General features: G+C 45.3%; 6 protein-coding genes across 7 annotated transcripts; 1 reads left to right on the top strand and 5 right to left on the bottom strand.

The window, feature by feature from the left end:
- Nucleotides 1-1,493: 1,493 nt before the first annotated feature.
- On the bottom strand, nucleotides 1,494-8,115 carry LOC135614491 (F-box protein 7-like). Of its 2 annotated transcripts, none has more exons than XM_065111908.1 (11): nucleotides 7,782-8,115; nucleotides 5,208-5,294; nucleotides 4,914-5,026; nucleotides 4,413-4,529; nucleotides 4,234-4,330; nucleotides 3,460-3,533; nucleotides 3,134-3,187; nucleotides 2,948-3,046; nucleotides 2,740-2,798; nucleotides 2,382-2,592; nucleotides 1,494-1,860 (listed from the first exon to the last, which is right to left on the bottom strand). In XM_065111908.1, the coding sequence occupies exons 1-11, from the start codon at nucleotides 7,960-7,962 to the stop codon at nucleotides 1,801-1,803; spliced, it is 1,152 nt and encodes a 383-aa protein (XP_064967980.1). In that variant the 5' UTR covers nucleotides 7,963-8,115; the 3' UTR covers nucleotides 1,494-1,800. The 2 variants fall into 2 exon arrangements, with proteins under 2 accessions (XP_064967980.1, XP_064967981.1); XM_065111909.1 differs by lacking the exon at nucleotides 7,782-8,115 and adding an exon at nucleotides 6,413-6,712.
- Nucleotides 8,116-8,196: 81 nt separating this feature from the next.
- LOC103987188 (ubiquitin-fold modifier 1) lies at nucleotides 8,197-10,744 on the bottom strand. Its single transcript, XM_009405415.2, has 4 exons — nucleotides 10,519-10,744; nucleotides 10,309-10,406; nucleotides 9,450-9,482; nucleotides 8,197-8,434 (listed from the first exon to the last, which is right to left on the bottom strand). The coding sequence occupies exons 1-4, from the start codon at nucleotides 10,605-10,607 to the stop codon at nucleotides 8,355-8,357; spliced, it is 300 nt and encodes a 99-aa protein (XP_009403690.2). The 5' UTR covers nucleotides 10,608-10,744; the 3' UTR covers nucleotides 8,197-8,354.
- A 482-nt stretch (nucleotides 10,745-11,226) lies between these two features.
- Nucleotides 11,227-11,960, top strand: LOC103987187 (protein RALF-like 34). Its single transcript, XM_009405414.3, has one exon. It carries the CDS (start codon nucleotides 11,262-11,264, stop codon nucleotides 11,643-11,645), a length of 384 nt encoding a protein of 127 aa, XP_009403689.2. The 5' UTR covers nucleotides 11,227-11,261; the 3' UTR covers nucleotides 11,646-11,960.
- Nucleotides 11,961-12,558: 598 nt separating this feature from the next.
- LOC135614488 (exocyst complex component EXO70C1-like) lies at nucleotides 12,559-14,775 on the bottom strand. The gene has a single exon (XM_065111904.1). The coding sequence runs from the start codon at nucleotides 14,644-14,646 to the stop codon at nucleotides 12,559-12,561; it is 2,088 nt and encodes a 695-aa protein (XP_064967976.1). The 5' UTR covers nucleotides 14,647-14,775.
- A 1,328-nt stretch (nucleotides 14,776-16,103) lies between these two features.
- On the bottom strand, nucleotides 16,104-17,823 carry LOC135614489 (monooxygenase 2-like). The gene is made up of 5 exons (XM_065111905.1): nucleotides 17,521-17,823; nucleotides 17,366-17,428; nucleotides 17,125-17,296; nucleotides 16,823-17,051; nucleotides 16,104-16,750 (listed from the first exon to the last, which is right to left on the bottom strand). Exons 1-5 carry the CDS (start codon nucleotides 17,742-17,744, stop codon nucleotides 16,221-16,223), a joined length of 1,218 nt encoding a protein of 405 aa, XP_064967977.1. The 5' UTR covers nucleotides 17,745-17,823; the 3' UTR covers nucleotides 16,104-16,220.
- Nucleotides 17,824-18,106: 283 nt separating this feature from the next.
- LOC135614490 (protein BYPASS1-LIKE-like) lies at nucleotides 18,107-19,781 on the bottom strand. Its single transcript, XM_065111906.1, has one exon. The coding sequence runs from the start codon at nucleotides 19,559-19,561 to the stop codon at nucleotides 18,404-18,406; it is 1,158 nt and encodes a 385-aa protein (XP_064967978.1). The 5' UTR covers nucleotides 19,562-19,781; the 3' UTR covers nucleotides 18,107-18,403.
- Nucleotides 19,782-21,985: the final 2,204 nt, after the last annotated feature.

Genomic DNA, 21,985 nt, shown 5'->3' with positions numbered 1-21,985 from the left:
TAAAAATGATAAGCAAAAATATAATTTTAACATCCTATATGAGATATTTACACTAATTGAAGGTGAGGCAAAGGTCTTACGTCTCGCTAACACAGATGTAGAGCAGTGTGGCACGGTGCTAATGCAAATGCCTTACTTCCCGTTAACACAATTGTAGAGTCTCCTTGGAGGAGGAAAAGGGAGAGTAGCGACGGGAATTAAGGCAAAGGGAGAGGAGGAAGAGGATAAGAATGATGGTCACTCTACATTTGCATTAATAGGAGGTGAGGTAAAGGCCTTATGTCCTATCGACATAGGTTGAGAGCAGCATCAAAGAAGGAAAAGAATGGAGAGCGATGATGTGAGACGAGGCAAAGGCAGAAAAGGAAGAGGATAAGGACAATGATTGCTTTGTATCATATTGCATTTGCGTCAATACTACTTTACATCTGCTTTGGTTAGATGTGAGGCATTTGCGATGGTGGGATGCAAGGTTTTTGCTTCTCCTCCTGTTGACATAGATGTAGAGTGACACTGACGACGAAGATGCAGGACAATGTAGGGTGGCCATCGTCCTCGTCCTCTTCCTCCTCTTCTTTTGCCTTATCTTTCGTCGTCACTCTCCCTCATCTTCCTCATCTTGCGTTACTTTGCATCTACATCCTTTTTCTCCTCTCTCTCTGCCTCACATTTTGTTGTCACTCTCCCTCCTCTTCCTCTTCTAACATGCATCTAGATCAACGAAACATAAGCCCTTTGCCTCATCTCCCACTAACACAGATGTCTCACCTGAGATGTTAAAATTATCTTTTTATCCATTATTTTCGTGTATGCATGTGCTATCACGTGTTGTATCTTCTATCGATAGATCTGATAATATTAAAGTAAATAAAATTAATTTTTTTAATATAATTATATGATTTTTAATATAAAAACTTATAGTTTAGAGACGAGAAAACTAAATAAAATCTATGTACTAATATATAACTAGCTCGGATAACAAAGGAAAGAAAAGAATTAAAACGAACATGAAAATAACGAAAAGAGGGACCGAAGAGAGAAAATAGAGAGAAAAATCTGATGACTAAGTTGGTTCTTATAATAAGAAAGAAAATTTCATTTATCTAATAAGAAAGAGAATTTATAAATTGTTGACTAACACATGTGGAGAATTGGATATCCGATTCTCTTTTCGGTCAACCAACAAGTTGCCGTTTTGGTAGCTTTCTTTTGCGTGTGCACATGTATATACATCATCATCAAATCATCAATTCATGATACCAGTAGTGCAAAGTAGTTAGACATGTCACACACACAAAGCAGATTCACAGGAAAGCTATGTAAAAGACAAGAAAAAGGAAAAAGCCTGTAAAGGGCAACAACTCCTAATTATAATCACAAACTTACACGATTCGTATTTGTTTTATTATCGTATCAAATAAATATCTATCAGCACCCGAGCTAAATTCTTATCCAACAGTATCAACCTCAATCAATCCAAGGACATGGTAAAAGAAGCCAACTTACAGTGATCTTATAGCTGGAGAAAGAGCATGCGCAGGAGAGATTGTAAAGGCAACAAGTCGATAGTTGTGACTACAACCTATTTACAACATATTTCTATTCATCATATTACTGTCTCCAACAAAAGTCCATCACCCAAAGTTAAAAGCAGCCTAATCAATCCAAGGAAATAGTAATCCAATGTTATGGAGTAGAGGCTGACTTACAAACAAAAAGGACCAACAACATGGAAACCACAAATGATGAATAGCAAAAGGCAATATGTAGTAGTAGTATGCACATAGCAGTATCTGAATGCTAGCCAGGTACGAAGTAATCCATCTTGTCCACAGGAAGATTCAACACCGACGTTTCAGCCTGTGACATGCGGTGTAGACGATTTGTTAGTTCAACACTATTTGCAACATATTAGACAACTTCAGAGGAAGAAAGAGCACAGATATTATAGAGAAATGTTACTGTGCTAAATTTGGCTGGCATGACAAGACAACATGCAAACTCGGAATAAATTAAGATGTCCATACAGTCAGGACATAGCACAATAATCACAGAATGGCATTTTGATGAATGGACAGATTGGCTGCAAAATCAAGAATCTTGGTCTTGGTTCTTAGTAGAAACATAGTATCAAATTCAACGATTCATCGTTTGAATTAGGACTTTCGACCTTGTTTATGCAACTTTAAAACTGAGACGACATGTTGCGCAATAATAACATGAAAATAACTTGTTACTAGTCAACATAGTTCCCAAGATAAAGCATGCAAACAGAAACTATCATGACAATAAAACTTTACAGCAGAATTAAAATACAAGAAGCACCTACTGCAACATCTGAGTGCTTTATCATAAACTGCAGAATTTGCAAGAAAGAATACCTCTTCAAATGAAACAAACACAAACGGTGTCAAACCCCTTCCGTGGGATATAGCAGGCACATCTGGATCATGTGTCTCATCCTCTTCCCAACCTTCCACGATTCCAAGCATGTCATCTCCATGGTTTCTTACTTCACTTTCATTTACACCAGTTGTAACGAGCTTCAAGACATCTAGCCGATTGTTTGCCCCTAGAGTTGTACCTCTGAGCCTACAGAAAGCCAAAGAAGTAGATAATACCTTCAACTCGAGGGAAGGAAACCTTTTGGTTTGAGGAGGAGAAACTGTTTAATACTGGCTTTTAATCAAGGAAATTACTCATTGCTAAACTTCAATAAAAACAACTTCATTGTAGTACCTAAGTCGCATTCTCAGCAAAGTATAACGCAAGCCTGGGTATAAGAGAGCAGTTTCTACCTACAAAAAGTCAATAACAAAGTGATATACATAAAGCAGCCAGATAGCAAATTATTGCAAAGAAAGAAAAGGTCACCAAGAAACATCCAATAATGACAGATATAGAGGACATGCACCAAAGTGTAAGCTTCAGTTAAAATAAAACTAACCTGATCTTCAGTTAAGATATAGTCACCTTTGAAGACACAGTCAGCTTTAGATGCACGATTCATGCATTTAACCACGTCTTTAACTTTTTGTGAAGAGATCTATTAGTCAAGAACAAATTATTCATAACATGACAATCATATCATGAATATAATTCATCATTCCTTATTACAGTTCAGAATTAAAACCTTGTAGAGGAACTTCCCACTTGGATAAAATCTCAAGTAACGGTAGTAACAAACCTGCAGAGAATAATAAAATAGTTGAGAAACAGAACATAAAGTTCCTAAAAATAAACACAATCTACAAACCATGCTTTTTGCACATAAAGATTCCTGCACCAGTAAACATTTAAAATTCATTGTGTAAAAGGAAAAAAAAAAATCCTAAAAAGCATGTCAGTACTTTGTAAGCAACTATTGAAATTGATTCATTTTGGTGCCTCCAAAGGAGCCATTAAGATGATGTGTATAAATACAATCACATATCATAAAAGGTTCAGAAAAAAACATACCACATGGACAGGATTTGTAACTTTCCACTCTGCAACCCCTGTACGAATGTAGGTATTCCGGCTAACGTAGAGACCTGATAATATAAGGAAACTTGTAAAACTTTCTGAACCCCAAAAATGATATACCTAAAAACTGAATTTGAACAGATTAGGAGATATTTAAAATTTTAAATGATGAAAAAAGTCATACAAAAGAAGCTGAAATTTTTCTTAACATTGCAAAAAAGGAAATGAACATGCAGTTTCTGTTGAAGGTTTTATGGGAAATGAAATAACTTTTTTATGGTAAAAGAAGTCACTTTTCAAGAATTTAATGCACCTAAGAGTCCGTAAAAGGCATGATGAGGTATGATACATTACAATGGACCAGATTGACACTGTTGATGTATAGATGAAAAAGAATAAACAATAGATAAAGCAGTATTTTGTTTTTTGATTAGTTCATGAATCGTGACAAGAACTCCATCCAAATGGATGGGGAAAATATTGTATGCAGAAAAGGTGGGCACTTCTACTTATACAACACAGCAAATTCACAAATTGCCACTGGCCAGATGAGTCACTACGAAATCATAGACAAAACTGGCAATTTGTAGAGTCAACAATGTACAGATATCAGGATCACAATCCACAAACATATTTACATACGTACTTCTTTTGAACTGTTTATTAATAAAATAAGATTTATCACAGTACATCAATGCAACTATAAGCAACCACAGTCTATAAGTATGTTTATGGTCACATGTTCATGGTAAAATGTTGAAGTATTACCATCATTTCGAATCCTTGGTCTCCAGACCCACATTTTCCTCCAAGAACCATCATAGAGAGACTGGACAATTCTGTAGTTTGTCTCCACTCCAGAAGCCTTCATAAGCAGGTTTATATGAATCGGTGAAAATCATTCACAAAAAAAACAGCTATCAACTATTTCTGAAAATTACAAGTACCTGCCAAATTTTCAGGCATGCATTGCGCCACAAGTTGGGATTCCGAATAGCGTACCTCCATTTGCGACAAACGCAGGCCGCCCTCCCTAAAGTGTAGGGATTCATTCTTGAGAAAACCTAATTACAACCATCCATATGCAATTCAGTATTATTATTTTCATGACACGAGTTCAAGCAATTGTTTGAGAGATGAGAGCTAATTATGAGCTTGGAAAGAAGTGACAGAAAGGTCAGAATGTGATAGAAAACCTACCATACCTATGAAACAAATAAAAATTCAAGTGAAATAAAATGTTACAAAAAGACGTTTTGAGTTTCTGCATTCTATGATGTATAGACAATATATTATGGTTCTTCAGTGTATTAATAAGTTACTGCAATAACCTCTGATTCTGGCCTTGCTACTTGAACATCTTGTCGACCATAGAGAAAAACAAAGAATGAATTCAAGCAGCATGCCTTGATATATTTTGTGCAATACAGATGGAAACAAAACAGTACCTCCAAGAGCAACTCATCTGGCAAACATCGATGTATCAGAGAAGGATCAGTGAAAGGTGTACTGCTGACACTTCCAAAGGGAGCAACAGGCCGGACCCTATTCCCATATAGATCTGATTAAGAGAACCAAGAACATGAAACCAATTCAAAAAGAAATATACATCCCAATATAATACAGACTTAAATTAATAAAATATTCAAAGCTAATGATAACATAAATTTAAGTGCCATTGGAAACACCATGGAACAACTATAAGGGTTGGACCTGCAGTAAGAACTAGACGCTGAACTTACTTAGCCAAGGTCTCTCTGTTCCAACAAATTGCATGGTCCTCAGACGAGAGAATGTGCCAAATTCTGAAGGAACTGGGATGGAAACATCTGCAGAAAAATGCATCATAAATTCAGTAGAGAAGTAACAAACAATGACTTCCACAAAAACAATGTAACTCTTCAAAGATATAAGTTAAATGCTCATATGATTAGAACAATTTTCAAGAGCGACAAAGATAGACAAAGCTAAGGATCCTTCACTTCATTCTAAGGTTGTCACTTAGCAGCATAGAGTTGGTTCCTCAATAACGTCAGATTATTTTTCTCATAAGCAATAACATGATCTTATCATCATTTGTTTTGCTTCCACACCTTGAACTTGGAAGTACAAGATATATGTATCATTAACACATTGTAAGATACAATCAGTGACTATAACTTGAAAATTCTCAAAATGGAAAGAAAAACCTCTTGTCCTATTAAATGCAACAGTTGATTTTCTATAGGGTTCGTATGGTATATCTCTGTCTGTTCAACTCAGTCGAGCAGCATCGGAACTCTAACAGTACATGGACGACTAAAAGACCTACACAAAGACAAAGTTCACTCTCCAATTGTGAAGACCTTTCGGTTGATGTTGAAATTTGCTGTCCTTCAATTTCTAGGACAACAATTAAAAATGCTTATGAATACTTCCAAAGCACAAGGAGCCTTACTGAAATAAAGAATAGCCAGATAAAACACGAAGCACAAAGAGAGCTCAACAAGACATCATAGTAAACCAGAAGATGCATCGATTTCATGATTCAATCAAAAAAAGGAAAAAAAATCACGAAATCACCCAGACGATCTTCATGTTTTTACATCACAAAAATAATCTAAAGGACAACAGAAACAACCACATGATTGCAAGATCAAAATTATCTTCTTTGTAGAGAGAATCCATACCCAGAAAAACAAACTCCATTTTGACCCACAAAAGAATAACATCGAATCAAACAAACGAAAATTTTCCAAGTTTGAGCCAGAATTCACCTCGTCGCAGAAACGCCAGTCAAATTCCGAAACTATAAAAGCATGATAATACAAAAGAAAGAAAAACGTGTCAAGCCATTCATCTGCGGAAACGAAAGATCCCGATTCGATCACGAACCGGCCGACAGGGAACCCATCGACGAGTAATTAAAAGCGTCAAATAGGAGGCAAATTCGTATATGAGAATCTACCTGAGGCCATTGTTGGTATCGGCGATCGCTAGGGTTTCGAGGTCCAAGAACGAGACGAGGAGAGAGAGAGAGAGAGAGAGGCAACCAAGCTACGGAGTCAGACGCTCCGCCCTCTCCTCCCGAGAATGACCGCGGAAACAAAGATGTAGTCGGGATCGCTACCGCCCGATTCGAGACGGACGTTTCTGATTCTCTGATTATATCGCGTCCGTGGAATCTCCAGAAGGTGCGTAGTACCGAGGTACTTAACGACGGGCGTTATCACAGCCGCAAATTCAATTACGACTCTTAATCTCCACCCTGCAAATCAATGAGTTGGTGGCCACAGGTGTCAACGGACCCAGGTTAATCCGGAAAAATAACCCGATCCATGTCGAGGTTAAGTGTTGGACCTCGATCCCAAAAAGTCCGATCCGATATGAAGAAAAAGAAAGACACCTCAACCAGATAAAGACGGATGATACTACTGCTATTAATTTCAGCCAATCAAAAATTGACACGTAAAATTCAATCAATACTTACGCTAGAGATGATAAAAAGAAAACCTCTGGGGTCAAAAATGATGTATTCTCTACGAGTATGTATGGACTTAACTATAGGGGCAAATCTCTAATGTAATCTTTTACGACGAGTGAGATACAAACATCTTCTACAGTAAAACTGAAATGACATAGGATGTAAATATATTTTTTTTACCTTTTATTAAAAAAAATTTCTCATCAAATTTAAATTACTCAAAGACATACAAAATAAGTCGAGTTAGGCCAATTTTGTAAAATCAAATTTATTGTATTCGAACTTTCTTTATTATTATTATTTCTGAGGTATTTGATGTGCATGTCAGTATATCTGAGGTACTAAATGTCCTGGGAATCACACTGTTGATGACTGTTCTCATCTCTTCCTTCCCACCAATAAAAAATATGGACATGGAATGTTCTAATCCACACTACAAACACATACCATAGCAGCAAGATCAAGTAGGCACAAAATGTTCATCTAATAAACAATATATGTTGCTAGTGTTTTACTAGCAAATGGTAAGCAATTCTCTTGCTTCGGTATGACAAGAGATTGTGTTGAATTAAGTATATCAATCAATCAGGATACATTCCTGATAAGATATATTTTGGGCTTTGGCCATCAACGTCACACCAGTACATCCCGTCCCGAAAAGCTCAGGACGACACTGCTTGGCGTCGTTCCGTGCGTTCCAAGACGATGACCACACAAAGGTACCTCCTCGCCACTCGAGGATCGGTCATCACGCCAAACCCGCGTACGATCAACCCTCGTACAGTAGTATAAAAACCCCTGACATCTGACCAAAGGGATACAAAAAAACAAATAGAACCAAGCACTAACTTACTCGTTGAGGGACCAAAGTCAGTAACCACCCGACGAGAGCCTTTTGTGCAGGAGAGCGACCACCCCCCGAGACGCGACCATCCCGACTGAGAGATACCAATCAACATCCCGACACCAGCATCCTGTCTGGCGGGCATCATCGACCTCATCAACCAGCTCTGCCGACCGAAAACTCTCGACATCAACCCGCGGACCAGATCGTGCTGACTCACCAACCACGGGGCATCAGTTCATCAATAATTACTACTTGTATCATGGTCATCCTAAAAGTCAAACAAGTACATGCACAGGAATTAACGTGTCGGTGCATCGAGAATAACTATCATGTTCAACTGATGACCACAAGAAAGATATCCTTGCATAGGGAGTTTTGACAGTATAGAACAGGTGCAATGAATATTCACTTGCATTATCGATTGAACAAACAGGGTAACAGTTAAATTTATTAGGATCATGTAAAATGTGATAATCGATGTTATTTATCTTATCATGCGAGGTAGAATAACAAGTTCAGAGAGAAAGCTAATAAACATAATGGCAAACATAAAACCCAATAGCTCTGGAAATGGTAGCACTAAACATCTAATAAGCTTCCTCCAACTCTGTCACGAGGAATGAGACGCAACTCTGAGCCATGCTTCAGAAACACATTGCCTGCATATGCACATACATTTCTTATATAAATCAGCAAATGCCATCAAGTTTCAGAGGAAGAAAAAGAATAATTGGCCATATCATCATCGCCATACAGATCAATGCATTGACACAAGCTTTATATATAAAAGAGACCACTCTATGTGCCGATTGGTTGTTCTGAAATCTTCACATGCTTATATGTAACAAAGAGACAACCATTTATCTGCATACGTGTACAAGTTGTGTTTTGCCAATACCATGAAATACTTGACATGAAGCAAAAGACATTGTTGCCAAAACAGAAACATCATCCCAGGTATTGCACAAGTTCAACAGTTGCATTGCCTCAATTCTATACTGATCAGGACAACTTAAACATAGAAAATAAAATTGACGCTTCATATTTAGCAATATTCAGTAAACTAATTCCTGCAGGTTTGTTCAAAATATCTTAAAATGTCTCCTTATGCGTTGAAGGGAAGTTAACTAACTTTAAATAATATGTATGAGAACTATCTAGATCCAGCAAATAGTTACAAATATATTTTGAACTGGTGATTACTAGGATCCTAATTCGCCTGTTCACGAAAAATATAAATAGCCCCTTGGTCACCCAATTTTGAAGAATATGGTTATGATTATCTAAATAGCATTCCATTAATCAAGACAGTAAAAACCAAGAGTAACTAGGAGAATGAACACACTTGAAAATCTTAATGGCATGAACCTTTAATGAGTCTTAGTCAAACATTCTTTCACAAATGAATTAAAAGGCTGCAAATTATCGAGCAAAGAGTATCATTCCATCTCTATACCAAACTTGCATCAAATCAAAGGCGCTAAAAGGTTTCAAAAGGGATCTCATGATAATGAAAGATAGCTGAGTAAAACATTGATACATGAGAAGCTCAAATTATGATTGCAACAAAAAAATTGACATGATAACTTCCAAGTTAGATTAACCAAAACATAAGTGTCATAGGAAAATTGAGATATTAACAGGTAAGGGTACACAAGGATGGCAATAACATACCAGCACTTTGCTGCGGGTTGATACCCACGCCATCTGCAAAGAGGAGGAAAAGGTCAAGACTTTCAAGTACTCCGAACAGATAAATCCAATGCAAAACAAATTACATGTAACATGACGATTAATCCCATATCGAAAATGACCAAGACTAAGATTGACTTATAAGGATCTGACGGGTGTACTATTAACAATTTTAACTAAAACATTTTAGCTAATGGTTTGAGGTTAAACAAAATTGAAAGGTCAATTATCCCATTAAATAAGTGGAAGCTTCATTGAATTGCGAAGCATTCTCCGTCTTAGGCATAAAAAAGAGATGAGCTAAGTGGAAGATTCATTAAATAATGAAACTCACTTGCTAAGCAATTCTGTTGACCCTTCATCAGAGTGACTCACATGCCTAATGCTAGGGTTTTAATGCTAGGGTTTGATCTGGGTTATGCTGAATCTTGCCGAGGACATCAAGCTTTTAACTAGAATAGTTTGTAACACCCCGATTAGTGGCTTCGTCTCACATCCATCATGATATGGTTTGATCTGAGTTATGTTATGTAACATCCTGCTCAGTCCCATATTGGAAGTGGAACAGACTAAAATTCACTTGGTATAATGATAGTACTATTAGCAACTTCAACTTAACCATTTTAACCCATTGTTTTGGGATGAAAGAAAAGGGTAGAACCTTAAAATAAGTCTAATTCTGCATAAAGGGCAAATCACCCTTCAAATATATAGACGAATTAACCCAAAACAGGTTCCAAATCGAATAATTCTCAAAAAAAAAAAAAAGGCCCCGAGTCTCATCTTTTCCTTCTCATGCGCGGTAGATTAGAATCACAAGCTAGAAAGGGTAGAACTATACCATTGGTAATGATCGCGCTGGTCTGAGGTGGGACCTTGAACTCCTCCGCAGCAAATTTTAGCACAGCGGTAAAGGGTGCCGCCTCCGGGACGCTGAAACTGGGATCAGCACAAAAGATTCAAAGCAAATTAACTAAGGCGTACGAAACCCTAGAAATCAAAGGGGAGAGAGAGAGAGAGACGGTAGGCGGAAAGAGAATGGAGGACTTACACTTTGTAGGGCAGCTTCGGATCGGAGGTCAAGATCACCTTAAACGAGACCTTTCCTCCACCTGCACCACCACTTCCTGCCGCTGCCATCTCTCTCGCTGCCACGGAGGAATCCCAACGAGGCGCGAGCGCAAGATGTACGATACGAAACGGGGCATCGGCCGATATATGATGTCTTCGACCCGTTATAATGGGTATACCGAAACCGTTCTAAACAAATCGTTATGATTCGATCCACGTCAAATTTTTATATTCTCATTTCATGTGATGTAGGGTTTTTTACTTCGGTAACAGATACATCCCTATCATTTACCCTTATCATGATTTGGGAAGACACTTGGGGCCCATAGCTTACGACCAGTGGGTCCGTACACTGTCACTCTAAGTAGATGGCGTGGGTAAATGTACGATTTTATGATGCTGTTGGGCATTAATATTTAGTAGCATTCACTGCCCGGAATCGGGGCCACCTTCGGAGGCCGCGGTTCTCAGGTCCCATCCAGATCCCCTACTACACCTCAGACACCAACATGACTAACGACTGGGATCTCGTTTTCTCCTGCAAAGGGCCCCAAGTCATCCGCCACTAGAGGAAAAGCAAACCCGTTGATCCCAAACATGCGATCCACTCTCCTCTGCCAAATCCAGCTGTCTTCATGTACTGCTCCACGAGGCCGCTGTGTGTCACTCACAGGCTCACCACAAAAAGAAGACCACACCACGCTTTGATTCATTGCTCCAACAATGGCTCTGTGCAAGCTTCTCCTCCTGACCTTCCTGCTCGCCAATGCAGCGGCCGCTATGGTCGAAGCCCAGGCGGAGGACGCCGGGCTGAGCCTCATGAGAGAAGCTATGGACTGGCCTTCCTCCTTCCCCTTCGCTCCCCAGGAGGAGGCGGAGTTCTACGGCGAAGGCATCGGAGAGGACGAAGTCAGCAAGGACGCGAGGAGGTCACTCTTCTGGCACCGGATGCGCTACTATATCTCCTACGCCGCGCTCTCGGCCAACCGCGTCCCCTGCCCGCCCCGCTCCGGGCGGTCCTACTACACCCACAACTGCTACAGGGCCAGGGGACCCGTCCACCCTTACTCCAGGAACTGCGAGGTCATCACCCGCTGCAGGAGGTGATCGTGATGCTGTTTACTGAAAGGTTTCTGCATCTCTACATGTGTGTCTGCTTTAATGCCAACCCTCTCTTCTAGCTGCATTGCTGCGACGGCAATGTGTATCATCCAACTACAAATATGTGTGTATGTGTCTTGGTAGATTTGGCTGTATGGCTCGAGGACTCTGGAACCTGATAAATATGCAGTTGATCTTTGGAGATTATGAAATGGCTGTTGTTCTTATGCTATTTCTTACTCTTCGTGCTTGTTAGATCTGTTAATCTGTCAGCGCTATTTTCCTTGAAGGTTAATGGGAGACGGTACGGATTCATGTGGAGATCGTCCTGACCTGACTATGATCAAGTTTTAGTGGATTCTGATTCCATTTTGGTAAAGCTTGTGCCGTGTTTGATAGATCTGGAATATGACATTATGATGTAGGCATGGGCTACTGAAACAATACACTGCAGAAAGCTAAAGTTTTGGACATGGAGACTGTTCTTGCCCTTTTGTTTTTGGTGTTTGCATTGTCTAGTTCTTGCATGGTAGCCCGTGAACTGGGTTGAGATCCTAAACATCACTCGTGATTGCAATCACTGCAGTCCATGCTATATTTCCTCACATGATTACAGTGCATATAGATCTCCCTATTCTCATGAAGCGGCTACATGAACAATTGGCTTTCTGGAATCTGTTCCTCTATTACCAGACGATCGAAATCTACATTTACATCTTAAATTCAATGAAGTAGTTCTTGATTCTTTAAAATCTAATTGACTGAAGTTGCTTTCGATTTGTTAAAGATTTAGATTACATGGGGTGGCAGTATCTAACTCTAACAGAGTTGTTTAGGCAACAAGGAAGACGAACAGTAGCACGAAAATTAAGGTTGGGTAGTTTGAGAATCTCGCCACCCCCCCCCCCCACCCTCCCAATCATGGCCTCCTCTTGCTTGCGGTGGAAGATGGGTTGCCGTCGAAGAGCTCGTCGATCAAGGTCTCGAGGTCATCCGGGCCGAACTTGATGTACTTCTCGGTCTGCCGCCCCGGGTCGAGGTACTGCGAGAACCTGCCCAGGAAGGAGCGGTAGGCGGGCACCACCACTGCCGACACCGACACCCTCAGCTCCGACTGCAGCTGCTCGTCGCTCACCACCCACGAGCTCTGTGCCTTGTGGGTCTCCTCGATCATGGCGTTGAAGCTCTTGAACCGCTCCTTGAGCACCGGCTTCGCGACGCTACCCTTGGCCTGCAGTCCATCGTCTCGCAGGCAGGCCAGCACCCTCGACCACGTCTCCCGCTGGTAGTTCTTGTGGTACTGCCGCAACTCCGATGACCGCTTCCGGTACCACGTCTCCCCCAGCAGCTGATGGATCTCTGGCGACCCCTTGACCTTCTTCGCGATGTACCTCCCGTTGTTCATCAGGAAGATGTTGCACAGCGCTTGATCCTTGTAGAGCCTTGATTTCGACTCCAGGTTCGAGTGCAGCAAGTTCATCGCCTCCATCAATTGAGCTGCGAATGGATTATGGCCCTCGCCGTTGCTACCGTTCCGGCCATTGCCGCCTCCCCGAGCACCCTCGCCGTCCGCCGCACAGGATGATGTCTTCTCGGAATGTTTGTGCTCTTTGAAGACCTGCTCCAACGTGTTCTTGTACTCGCAGGCGTACTTAAGGTAGTTCATGACGTAGCGAGTGAGAGGGTGGACTGCGCCGCCCGGCACAGGGGTCTTGCTGCTGTCGGCCTTTATCGAGCTCTCAAGGTCGCAGAAGATGCCGACGGCGGCCTCCCCAAGACGACACCGCACCGAGGCGATCTCCGCCTTGGGGTCCGCGATAATGGAGGACTCGTCCTGCTCGGCCCCCTCCGGTAGCAGGGCGTCCACGGCCGGCGTCACGTCGCGCAAGGCCTCGTAGATGTCGAGCACTTTAAAGAGCTTCTCGGCCGAGCGTTTTGTCATGGAGACGGCCTCCGCGAAGGTGATGAGCTGGACGGTGGCGCCACGGGCGAAGCGGCGAAACAGGCGATCGGAGACGGCGGGGTGACCGGCGAACACGGCCTCGCAGAGGTCGCGCTCTGCGGCGAAGGAAGCCGTGATGGTGTGGCGGAAGGCCTTGATCCATGTCGCGATCTCGCTTTGCAGCGAATCCCAAGCCCTCTTGAGCACGTCTTCGATGCTGACCTTGTCGAAGCCGAGGCTCGGCAAACCCGCCTCGAAGGCATTGTGCCGAGCGATGGCGAACAACTGACAGCACTCGATGTCATACCCGGCGGAGATCATGGCGTCCGCGATCCCGTGCAGCCTCTCCACGGTCTCCGGTGGATACGGCGGCCGAGACTCGCCGGAAATGGACTCCGACGAGGGCCGCACACTGCGGTCGGGATCGTGATTGAGGCTAAACGACGGCTGCCGCTTGGCCTTCAAGCTGATGCTGCCGGCATCATGCTTTGCTCTGGGATCTTGAAGCAATGAGTGGAACTCGTCTTCGAGGAAGCACATGGCGTGGTGGAGAACGCCGCCGGCTCGGTTCATCGCCTGGTTATACCTGGTGTCCGACGAGAACCTCGTCACCGCCACCGTCAGCTTCGACACCCTGCCGATCGCATCAAGAAGAGGGAATTCGTCGTTGTCGGAGCACCATTTAGCCTCGCCGCTTTCGTACCTACCGATCTCCTTCTCCAACAAAGTGACGAACCGTTCGACGGTGGGTTCAGGGATGTCCGGCGGCTCGCGGCTCTCATCTCGGCCGTGTTCTTCAACAGAGAGAAGAACGGTGAGGAATACATCGATGTTCTCGGAGACGAAGAAGAAGCTGGCTCGCGGCTCCTCAGCATTGCCTGCTATGGGCTTCTCCTCGGTTTCCTCCTCTTCTATCGTGTCCACACCATGCGTCACTCTCTTCCCATACTGCTCCAGCTTTAAGGATCCCAGGGAGAGGTTGCGGTCGATCTCGTGATGCTTCTCATCGCGACTGGCGGTGAAGCTGCTGGACTTCTGGGGAAGACGAGGTTGATTTCCCTCCATCAATGGCCACCTCTCCTATTTGATGTGTTCTTCGTCTCAAGAACCAAAAAGAAGATTAAAACTAACAAGAGGCAAAGTAGAAGAGAGAAGGGCGGTGCAGAGAGAGACGAAAAGGAGGAAAACAGAGGGTGTCAAGGATGAACCCAAGCAGAGGAGGGATAAGAAAAGGGTGGCGGAAACCGAGGAGGAAGTGTGATGGAGGTTTGAAATGGTCATTAATTGCACGAGAGACAGAAAGAGAGAGAGAGAGGGCAAATTAAGCTAATTGGACTAAGTCTCTTTTGGTTGTCTCTACACACGGCGAAAGTTGGAGCCACGTAAATATAGCAGCCATGGTTTAGACGTGTCTGTTGGTATGCATGTGGGAATAAACAATAGGATTAAGGATGGTTTCAAAGTATATTAACCAATGGTTAGTTTAGTAGATAATTATAGATAGACTTGTTTTATGTCATAAAGAACAAGAAGTTGCTGCCCTGCTTTTTTCAGGGGGATATGATTCTGGACCCTACTTTTTTTTTGCGTTGAATTTGCAAAGCATTTTCATAAATATTTGTAATGTATAAATTTAGCTTTACAGCATTCTTTTTACTAATTTAAATTATTAGTTCTTTTAGTAATCAATTCTTAATTATTTTTTTATTCAAACAAATCTTAGAATCTTTTATCATAAATTTTCTTTAAGATAAAAATATGAGAATTTGTAAAATGAATAGTTATCAATGGTGCATTTGATGCACCATTGCGGTCTTATATTTACACAAACAAAATATCTAATTATCTCAAAATGAATAGTTATTGATGAGAGTAATAATGGCGACATGACACGTAACGACGTCAGCTACGTCTAGACGACACTCTGCCCGCGGAAGAGGGCAATAATACCGACTCGATGTGCACTGACGTCACCCGCTCTCAAATAACGACTTCATCGTTGTCTGATCCCGCACGCTCGGCCGAGGTAGAGGAGGACGACGACCGAGGCTTGCCCATACCCTGCGGTAGTTCGGTTCTCCACGCAACACCAACGGCAATGTCAGACGCCATCAGAGGTACGGTCTTACTCCTACAAGCAATCACATCAGGTAATACTAAACTTGCCTATAAATATCCCAGAGTTCTAAACGAAAAGGGACTCCTTCATCCAAGATCCCCTCCGCATCCACTGACTTAAGCATTGGAGGGGTCGGGTTGAGCTTCCGACCCGACCTATGTGCAGGTGCAAGAACGGGGTCGCCTCTTCCCGACGTTGCGACAAAGCATTCCTTCCGACGTGACATCCCGATCGGACCACCGTAATCAGCCACTGGGAGACCTCGAGGGATGCCGTGAGAGATCCTCATCATTCGGACCCCCGACCAAGCCGCGTCGGCCTCGAGGCCACGGCATAAAGTTGTTTACATCAACAGTTATCATGACCATGATCAAGTGCATGGCATTTCACAAAGAGACAGTGGTGAATGAACGAAACCATCCTTATTTGTACATCACATAGCTATGATGTTATTAGTCAACAGAGAGCAAATTGATAGGAGCAACAGCTCCATCATTGTAACGTCGACGACAAGGGTCTGCTACTCCGCTGGCAGCAAATCCCCACAGTCGTATTGATGGACGGCGAAGAAGATCCTAGAATGGAGAAACTTGTAGTAGATGTTACGCCGGAACCACTCGACCGACGATCGCCACACTCCGGCGTTTCCTCCCTGCTGCACCCACCCGGAAAGGTAGGACGCGGCGATCAGCCACGTGGCGCGCCACCGCCGCTCCCGCACGTAACTCTCCAGCCCCGCGGCGAGCTGGCCCCGGGACCGTGCCCCGGCGAGGTTCCGCGCGAGCACGATGGCGTCCTCCAGCGCTGTGCACCCGCCCTGCGCGAGGTCCGGCGTCATCGGGTGCATGGCGTCGCCGGCGACCGTCACGCACCCCTTGTGGATCCGGCCCAGCAGGACGTCCCACGGGAGTCGGAAGACCAGCGGTGCCCAGCTCAGGGTGGCGAGGTCGACGTGGCGCACCACCATTTGGAACTCGGGTGGAAAGTCGATGGCAAGCTTCTCCGTCACTTCCGCCAGGATCAGCTCGGGGTCTCTTTCTATCTCTTTCTCTGCATGAGTTCGTGAAGAATCAGAGAGAGAGAGAGAGAGAGAGAGAGAGAGAGAGAGAGAGAGAGGGTTGCCTCTTGCAGTGGAGGGGTGGGTGATGAACCAGTAAAGGTCGTTGCTGTTAAGAAGTGCAAACCCAGCCCTCTTGTCATCAATAACGTACTGCGCGGCTCCGTTCTTGAGCCCATGGCCTTCAGGAAACACCGCAAGGCCTCGGACGGCCGACCGACCGGAATGAACCGGCTCACTGAGCCCCAGCCACCGCGCCACCACCGAGTGCACACCGTCACAGCCGATCAGCACCTGCACATCGATCACGAGATCGTATCATGTGACTGAGATCATTCAAGTGCAGTAACAGAGTCGACGCATATACCTTGGCTTTGACGACGGATCCGTCATCCAAGTGCACGGCCGTGGCAGACGACGACGCGTCTTGATCAATAGAGGTTATCTTTGACGAGAACCTTATGGTTCCCGGTTTCAGCTCCTCAGCAAGCGTCTCTAACAGATCCTTCCGGTGCACTATTCGAGTTGCCGTGTCACCCCTGTGAGTTCAACGCACAACACCTTCAGGTCGATCTGCTTCAAGCTTAACGGTGGTAAGAAACGAGTACCTCTGCGACCGGGTGAAGGGCACCGCTTGAATTGATCCGGTGGGGAGGTCTGTGACAACCGTTCTGGGAAAGCAGTGACAATGCACGGTCATCACATGTTAGTAGCGCTGAAGGTGTTCGGAGAAATAACATGACCAGAAGAAGCCGAGGCATACTTTGGGACGGTAGGACAGGAGGGAAGGAGCTTGTGGGCGACGCCGAGGACATCGAGCGCGCGCCAAGCGTTGGAGGACAGCCCTATGGCCGCTCCGGTGGCGCGGAGCGCAGGGGACCTCTCCAGGACCAGGGTCTGCAGGCCCACGATCTTGAGCGCCACCGCCGTCGCCAGCCCCGCGATTCCAGCTCCCACGATCACCACCTCATGCTGCTCTTCCTCCATCACTAGAGAGTATCGAAACCTGGTGCAGCTGACGATGCCGTATGGCCTGGTTATGTATGTGTGCCCGAGGAAGGAAGTCGATCACCGCTGGGCTACGTCTCCTGGGGATTCAACATAAGTTTCCGCAGGCTGATCTTGACTAGAACCTTTGAACACAACGTAAGATGTTTTTCTTCTTCCCAGACTCTTCCACATCACTCTCTCCTCGGAATCACGAAGCTTCTGCTAGTGATTCGATGTTTGCGGAGACGCAAGTGCTGATCCAAGAATTGAACCCTTTTGTTGACCGATTGAAATGCCCGTGCAAGAATTCTATGGAAATATAAGTCAGCCAAATTTTGAGCCTTCATGCCAAACATCGATTCATCGCCCAGCGAATAGAAAATTTTGATGCATTATGTCCGAGAAAGGTAGTAGATTTGGATGAACCAAAAAAAAATGTACACCGAAGACACTATAATATAACATAACAGCGTCATCATGATCACAAAATTCGACCTTTTCTATTTTACAGAACGTAAGTTGGTAATTTCAACAGCACTACCAGCAGCAATTTGTTTGCAGGAAGAAGAAGGCATGCGCTTCTTCTGTTTCCACATACAGCTTAGAATCCACACCTATAATAGTTCCACTTCAGAGGAGATCTCGACGTGATGATCTCATTCGGCATCGTTCAGTGTGCCATCCACCCGCTCGCTGCGGCTTCGTACGATCCGAAGGAATACTTCCCTGAGCTGGCGCTCCAGGGGATCGAGGCCGTCCTTCAGAGCCTCGCAGACTTGGGCCAGCTCCTGCACCCCCTGCCTGAGCTCTGCCTCCGTGTCCTCCGCCATCGGGAACCCGACGGCGTCCAACAGGTCCAGCAGGTGGTGCACGAATTCCTCGATGTGGTGAATCTCCTTCAACAGCCCGACGGAGTTCTTCCTGTCCTTCTTCTTGGACTCCTCCATGATCCTCTCGTGGAGCGACGTGATCGGGGCCGCCCACGGGAAGCTGCGTGGGATGGAGAAGTGGACCTGGAGACCGCGATCCTGGCACGGGATGGCGGCCACGAGTGCCCACATCACGAAGAGGAGCACCGAGCTCATCGTGTACACCGGCACGGCGATGACCTCGTGGCCTCGAGGCGCGGCCATGTTGCTCCCGATGGCCTGCAGCTGCCGCGCCGCTGACCAGGACCGCGAGATGCTCCAGGAGCGGGAGCGGAAGTGGGCGCTGCGGTCGTTCGACGAGGAAGATGACGAGCCTCCGTTGCGGCCGAAGGAGAGGTTGCGGTGGGAGAGGACCGAGCCGGCGTCCTTGTCGTCGAGCATGAGGATGGCGAGTTCGATTAGTGCCTTCTTGGCCCGGCGGAGATGTCCCTCGCCGAGGGGCCGTTGCTGCGGTCCGAGGGCCTCCAGCACGATCTCGAGGTGCATTCGCCAGTGCCGGATCTGCTCGATGCCATCGCGCACGGCGTTGCAGATGTCAAGCGCCTTCACGGCGCGGTCGAAGAAATCGGATACGAGGCGGTCGACAGGGTCCGAAGGGCAACGGTATCCGAAGAGGATCATGCGGAACTCCTCCTGGCACATGAGGAAGGTGTCGAGGAGCCGCCGCACCCAGGAAATAGAGAGGACGTCGTCATCCCCGGACGCAAGGTCCTGGAAGAGGTCGGCGATCTGGCGCTGGAAGGCGACAAGCTCCCTTTGGTCTCCGCCGGCGTCGTGGCCGTGGAAGTAGGCGTCCATCAGTGGCTGGTCGCGCCGGAAGCTCAGGATAGAGAGGGCGCCGAAAGCGAAAGGAGCCGATGAGCCTTGCAGGTCGGCAGGGGGCATCGTCGCACCGTCGAATCCCCCCAAAACCGAAGCCAAAAGAATCAAAACGACCAACGAATGTGATCAAATTAGAAGGCCAAAACGCGGGGAAAGAGAGAGATCGGAGGCAAGGAAGGGAAGTCGATTCAAAGGTCTTCCAATGGCGGATGCTCGAAACCCTAGTTTTGTTGGATCGCCGTGGGCAAAGGGATCGTTTCGTCCTCGGGTAACAACCACAAGATTATTCCTTCTTAATCGTGCTTAATTCCTTAATGGTCGGTTAAATAGGAGTTAATTAACCGCATAGAGAAGGGTCTCCCGTGACACTCGACACGGGCGCGACACGGTTCAGCCACGTTAACTGTAGACCGCCACCGTTACCGGGCGTCGTTATTGGAAACAGACCGCTGTGATTCGAAGTAATGCCATTTAACGGCTGAAATATCGTCGCATACGTTCTCTTCGCGGGACTCGTCGCACGCGTTGGGCGGAACGGACGGAGTCCTGGTCATCGGGAAAGATGTGATTTGACTAAAATACTCCAGACCCTTTTGCTCGACGCAGAGCACCATCGGAGGGCATAGTGGACAATTCAATCGGTACCCCGGGCGATGCGAAGTAAGAATCGGTGACCACGATAACGTTGGGGGGACGACTTAACCGATGAGGTGAGAGTGGACCCGATGCGTTGCGGCCCACAGGACGAGAGGTCAGCGGATCGTCCACGTCATCGTCGGAAGGAAGACAGAAGTGCTTCCGCTCGTATTTTGACTGACCCTTTCCGCCATCCATTTTCTGATTCGGCCTTATTTGTGGGGGCTGCCATAGCACGTGGAGACTCCTACGACGATATATTTAGTCGTTGTAATGGCTAATTAAAGATAGATTCGTTCGCCGTTGACTGTCCGATCTTGCGTCGGTGATGAGTGATGCTCATTAGAGAGAGAGAGAGAGAGAAGAGAAGAGATTCATCCAAGAAGATGTTCTTCCTCTTTTCCTCCTCTACTGTTCATTGCAGACAATCTATGATGGGCTAACCCAGCTTTTTGATCTGCAAATCCCAAGCTCGGCCTGAATGCCTTTAATCTCTCTCTCTCTCTCTCTCTCATCTTCCTTCTCTTCTTGCACTTGTCTTCATGCCTCCTTGTTGAGTAGCGAAATGGAGAATGGGTTGAATGTGAATAGCGCTGATGAGTGTTCATCAGAATCCAAAAAATATATAGATTTTATAAATTTAAACCATTTTGTCTCTTCATCTGAAGGTTCTAACTGAATCAATGCTTTTAATTTGTCTGCTATATTAGTGAATTATAGAGTCAAGCTCATGGAGAAAAGTAGTGTATATAATACATCTGCTGAATATTTAGTATCTCAGATTCATCTGTTGTGGAATTTCTGTGATATACATTACTAAGTTGATAAGAAAAACAATCTTGGCAGCACTGCCTTGGTTAATGCATCCACCTGTAAGCTGTGGAAGGATTCAGAAAGAGAAATGAGAAGATCATCTCCGGTGCACGCATGTCAGCTAATGTGGGTGCTACAAAGCCCATATCACTTGTTGTTGCCGTTGTAGTAATAGTATCGATGACGATAACAGCTGCATGTGGTGATATCTCGCATGACTTGAGCTGTCTCTCTTTCTAACTCTTCTTCATGCTTCTTTCTTTTTCCTTGGACAGCAGTGTTGGGCATGAAGAAGAACTCCAATCATGGTGGCCGATGTGCTCCAAAACGACTACTCTCTCAGTGCCACTGGATATTTAGCAGCAAGGGTTGCCAAGATTAGAAACAAGCAGGTGAAAGTAATGGAGATAACTCCTCGCTGCAACCTCGACGCACCACCAGCCCAGCAGAATCAAACACATCGCACCTTTTGGAATTGGGTCTCATACGCCACCCAAGCACATGGATCATGTCGAATTGGGTCTCATGCGCCACCCAAGCACATGGATCATGTCGTCTTTAACCTTCCCGAATTGTGTATGTGATCATCGTCTTCATGTTGTCAGTCGTCTTGTTGGAGGTGCTTCATCATTGATGCTTGACTCTGAGACCAGAAGGTTGGGGGAGGGGCACCTGAGCTGTTGTCGGAGCTGCGTGATGCGAATCTGGCGGCCATGTCGCGGACAAGTCGATGCTGTTCAACAGCAGCACCGTACTAGGATCAGGACCAGACGAAGAAGATGAAGAAGCTGGTGAATTCTAACAAGGACAGCCAAACCGAAGCCAGCCACTATCTTCGACGCCGACGGCCACGATCGACGTCCCACTTCGGATCTGGCCGCTCGATTCGATCACGTTGAGGAAAACGTCCCCCTCCGCAGTGGCCGCAGCTGTTGAAACCCGTGGTTGTCTCCTCGTGCAGCACTGTGTGGTGCGGATCACGATTGCGATGGGTGCTTCGAGATGCGTTCGTGATCCCGATCGGCGATGGTGGTGATG

The sequence above is a fragment of the Musa acuminata genome, chromosome BXJ2-6 (genome assembly GCF_036884655.1).
Source record: "Musa acuminata AAA Group cultivar baxijiao chromosome BXJ2-6, Cavendish_Baxijiao_AAA, whole genome shotgun sequence".
NCBI classification, from domain to species: Eukaryota; Viridiplantae; Streptophyta; class Magnoliopsida; order Zingiberales; family Musaceae; genus Musa; species Musa acuminata.
Note: the sequence above shows the minus strand (reverse complement) of the source record. Positions and strands in the feature narration are given on the sequence as shown.

Coding starts and splice junctions, on each gene's coding strand:
- LOC135614488 (XM_065111904.1), bottom strand. CDS start 14,646: ATGGAGGGAAATCAACCTCGTCTTCCCCAGAAGTCCAGCAGCTTCACC.
- LOC135614491 (XM_065111908.1), bottom strand. CDS start 7,962: ATGTCGAGAGTTTTCGGTCGGCAGAGCTGGTTGATGAGGTCGATGATG. Junction 4,331..4,412: donor CATGCCTGAAAATTTGGCAG/GTACTTGTAATT, acceptor CTGCTTATGAAG/GCTTCTGGAGTGGAGACAAA. Junction 3,534..4,233: donor ACCAAGGATTCGAAATGATG/GTAATACTTCAA, acceptor TTATATTATCAG/GTCTCTACGTTAGCCGGAAT.
- LOC103987187 (XM_009405414.3), top strand. CDS start 11,262: ATGGCTCTGTGCAAGCTTCTCCTCCTGACCTTCCTGCTCGCCAATGCA.
- LOC135614490 (XM_065111906.1), bottom strand. CDS start 19,561: ATGCCCCCTGCCGACCTGCAAGGCTCATCGGCTCCTTTCGCTTTCGGC.
- LOC103987188 (XM_009405415.2), bottom strand. CDS start 10,607: ATGGCAGCGGCAGGAAGTGGTGGTGCAGGTGGAGGAAAGGTCTCGTTT. Junction 10,407..10,518: donor CCGAAGCTGCCCTACAAAGT/GTAAGTCCTCCA, acceptor TGCTGATCCCAG/TTTCAGCGTCCCGGAGGCGG. Junction 8,435..9,449: donor CAACCCGCAGCAAAGTGCTG/GTATGTTATTGC, acceptor GTGCATATGCAG/GCAATGTGTTTCTGAAGCAT.
- LOC135614489 (XM_065111905.1), bottom strand. CDS start 17,744: ATGGAGGAAGAGCAGCATGAGGTGGTGATCGTGGGAGCTGGAATCGCG. Junction 17,052..17,124: donor GATCCGTCGTCAAAGCCAAG/GTATATGCGTCG, acceptor ATCGATGTGCAG/GTGCTGATCGGCTGTGACGG. Junction 16,751..16,822: donor CCACCCCTCCACTGCAAGAG/GCAACCCTCTCT, acceptor GAACTCATGCAG/AGAAAGAGATAGAAAGAGAC.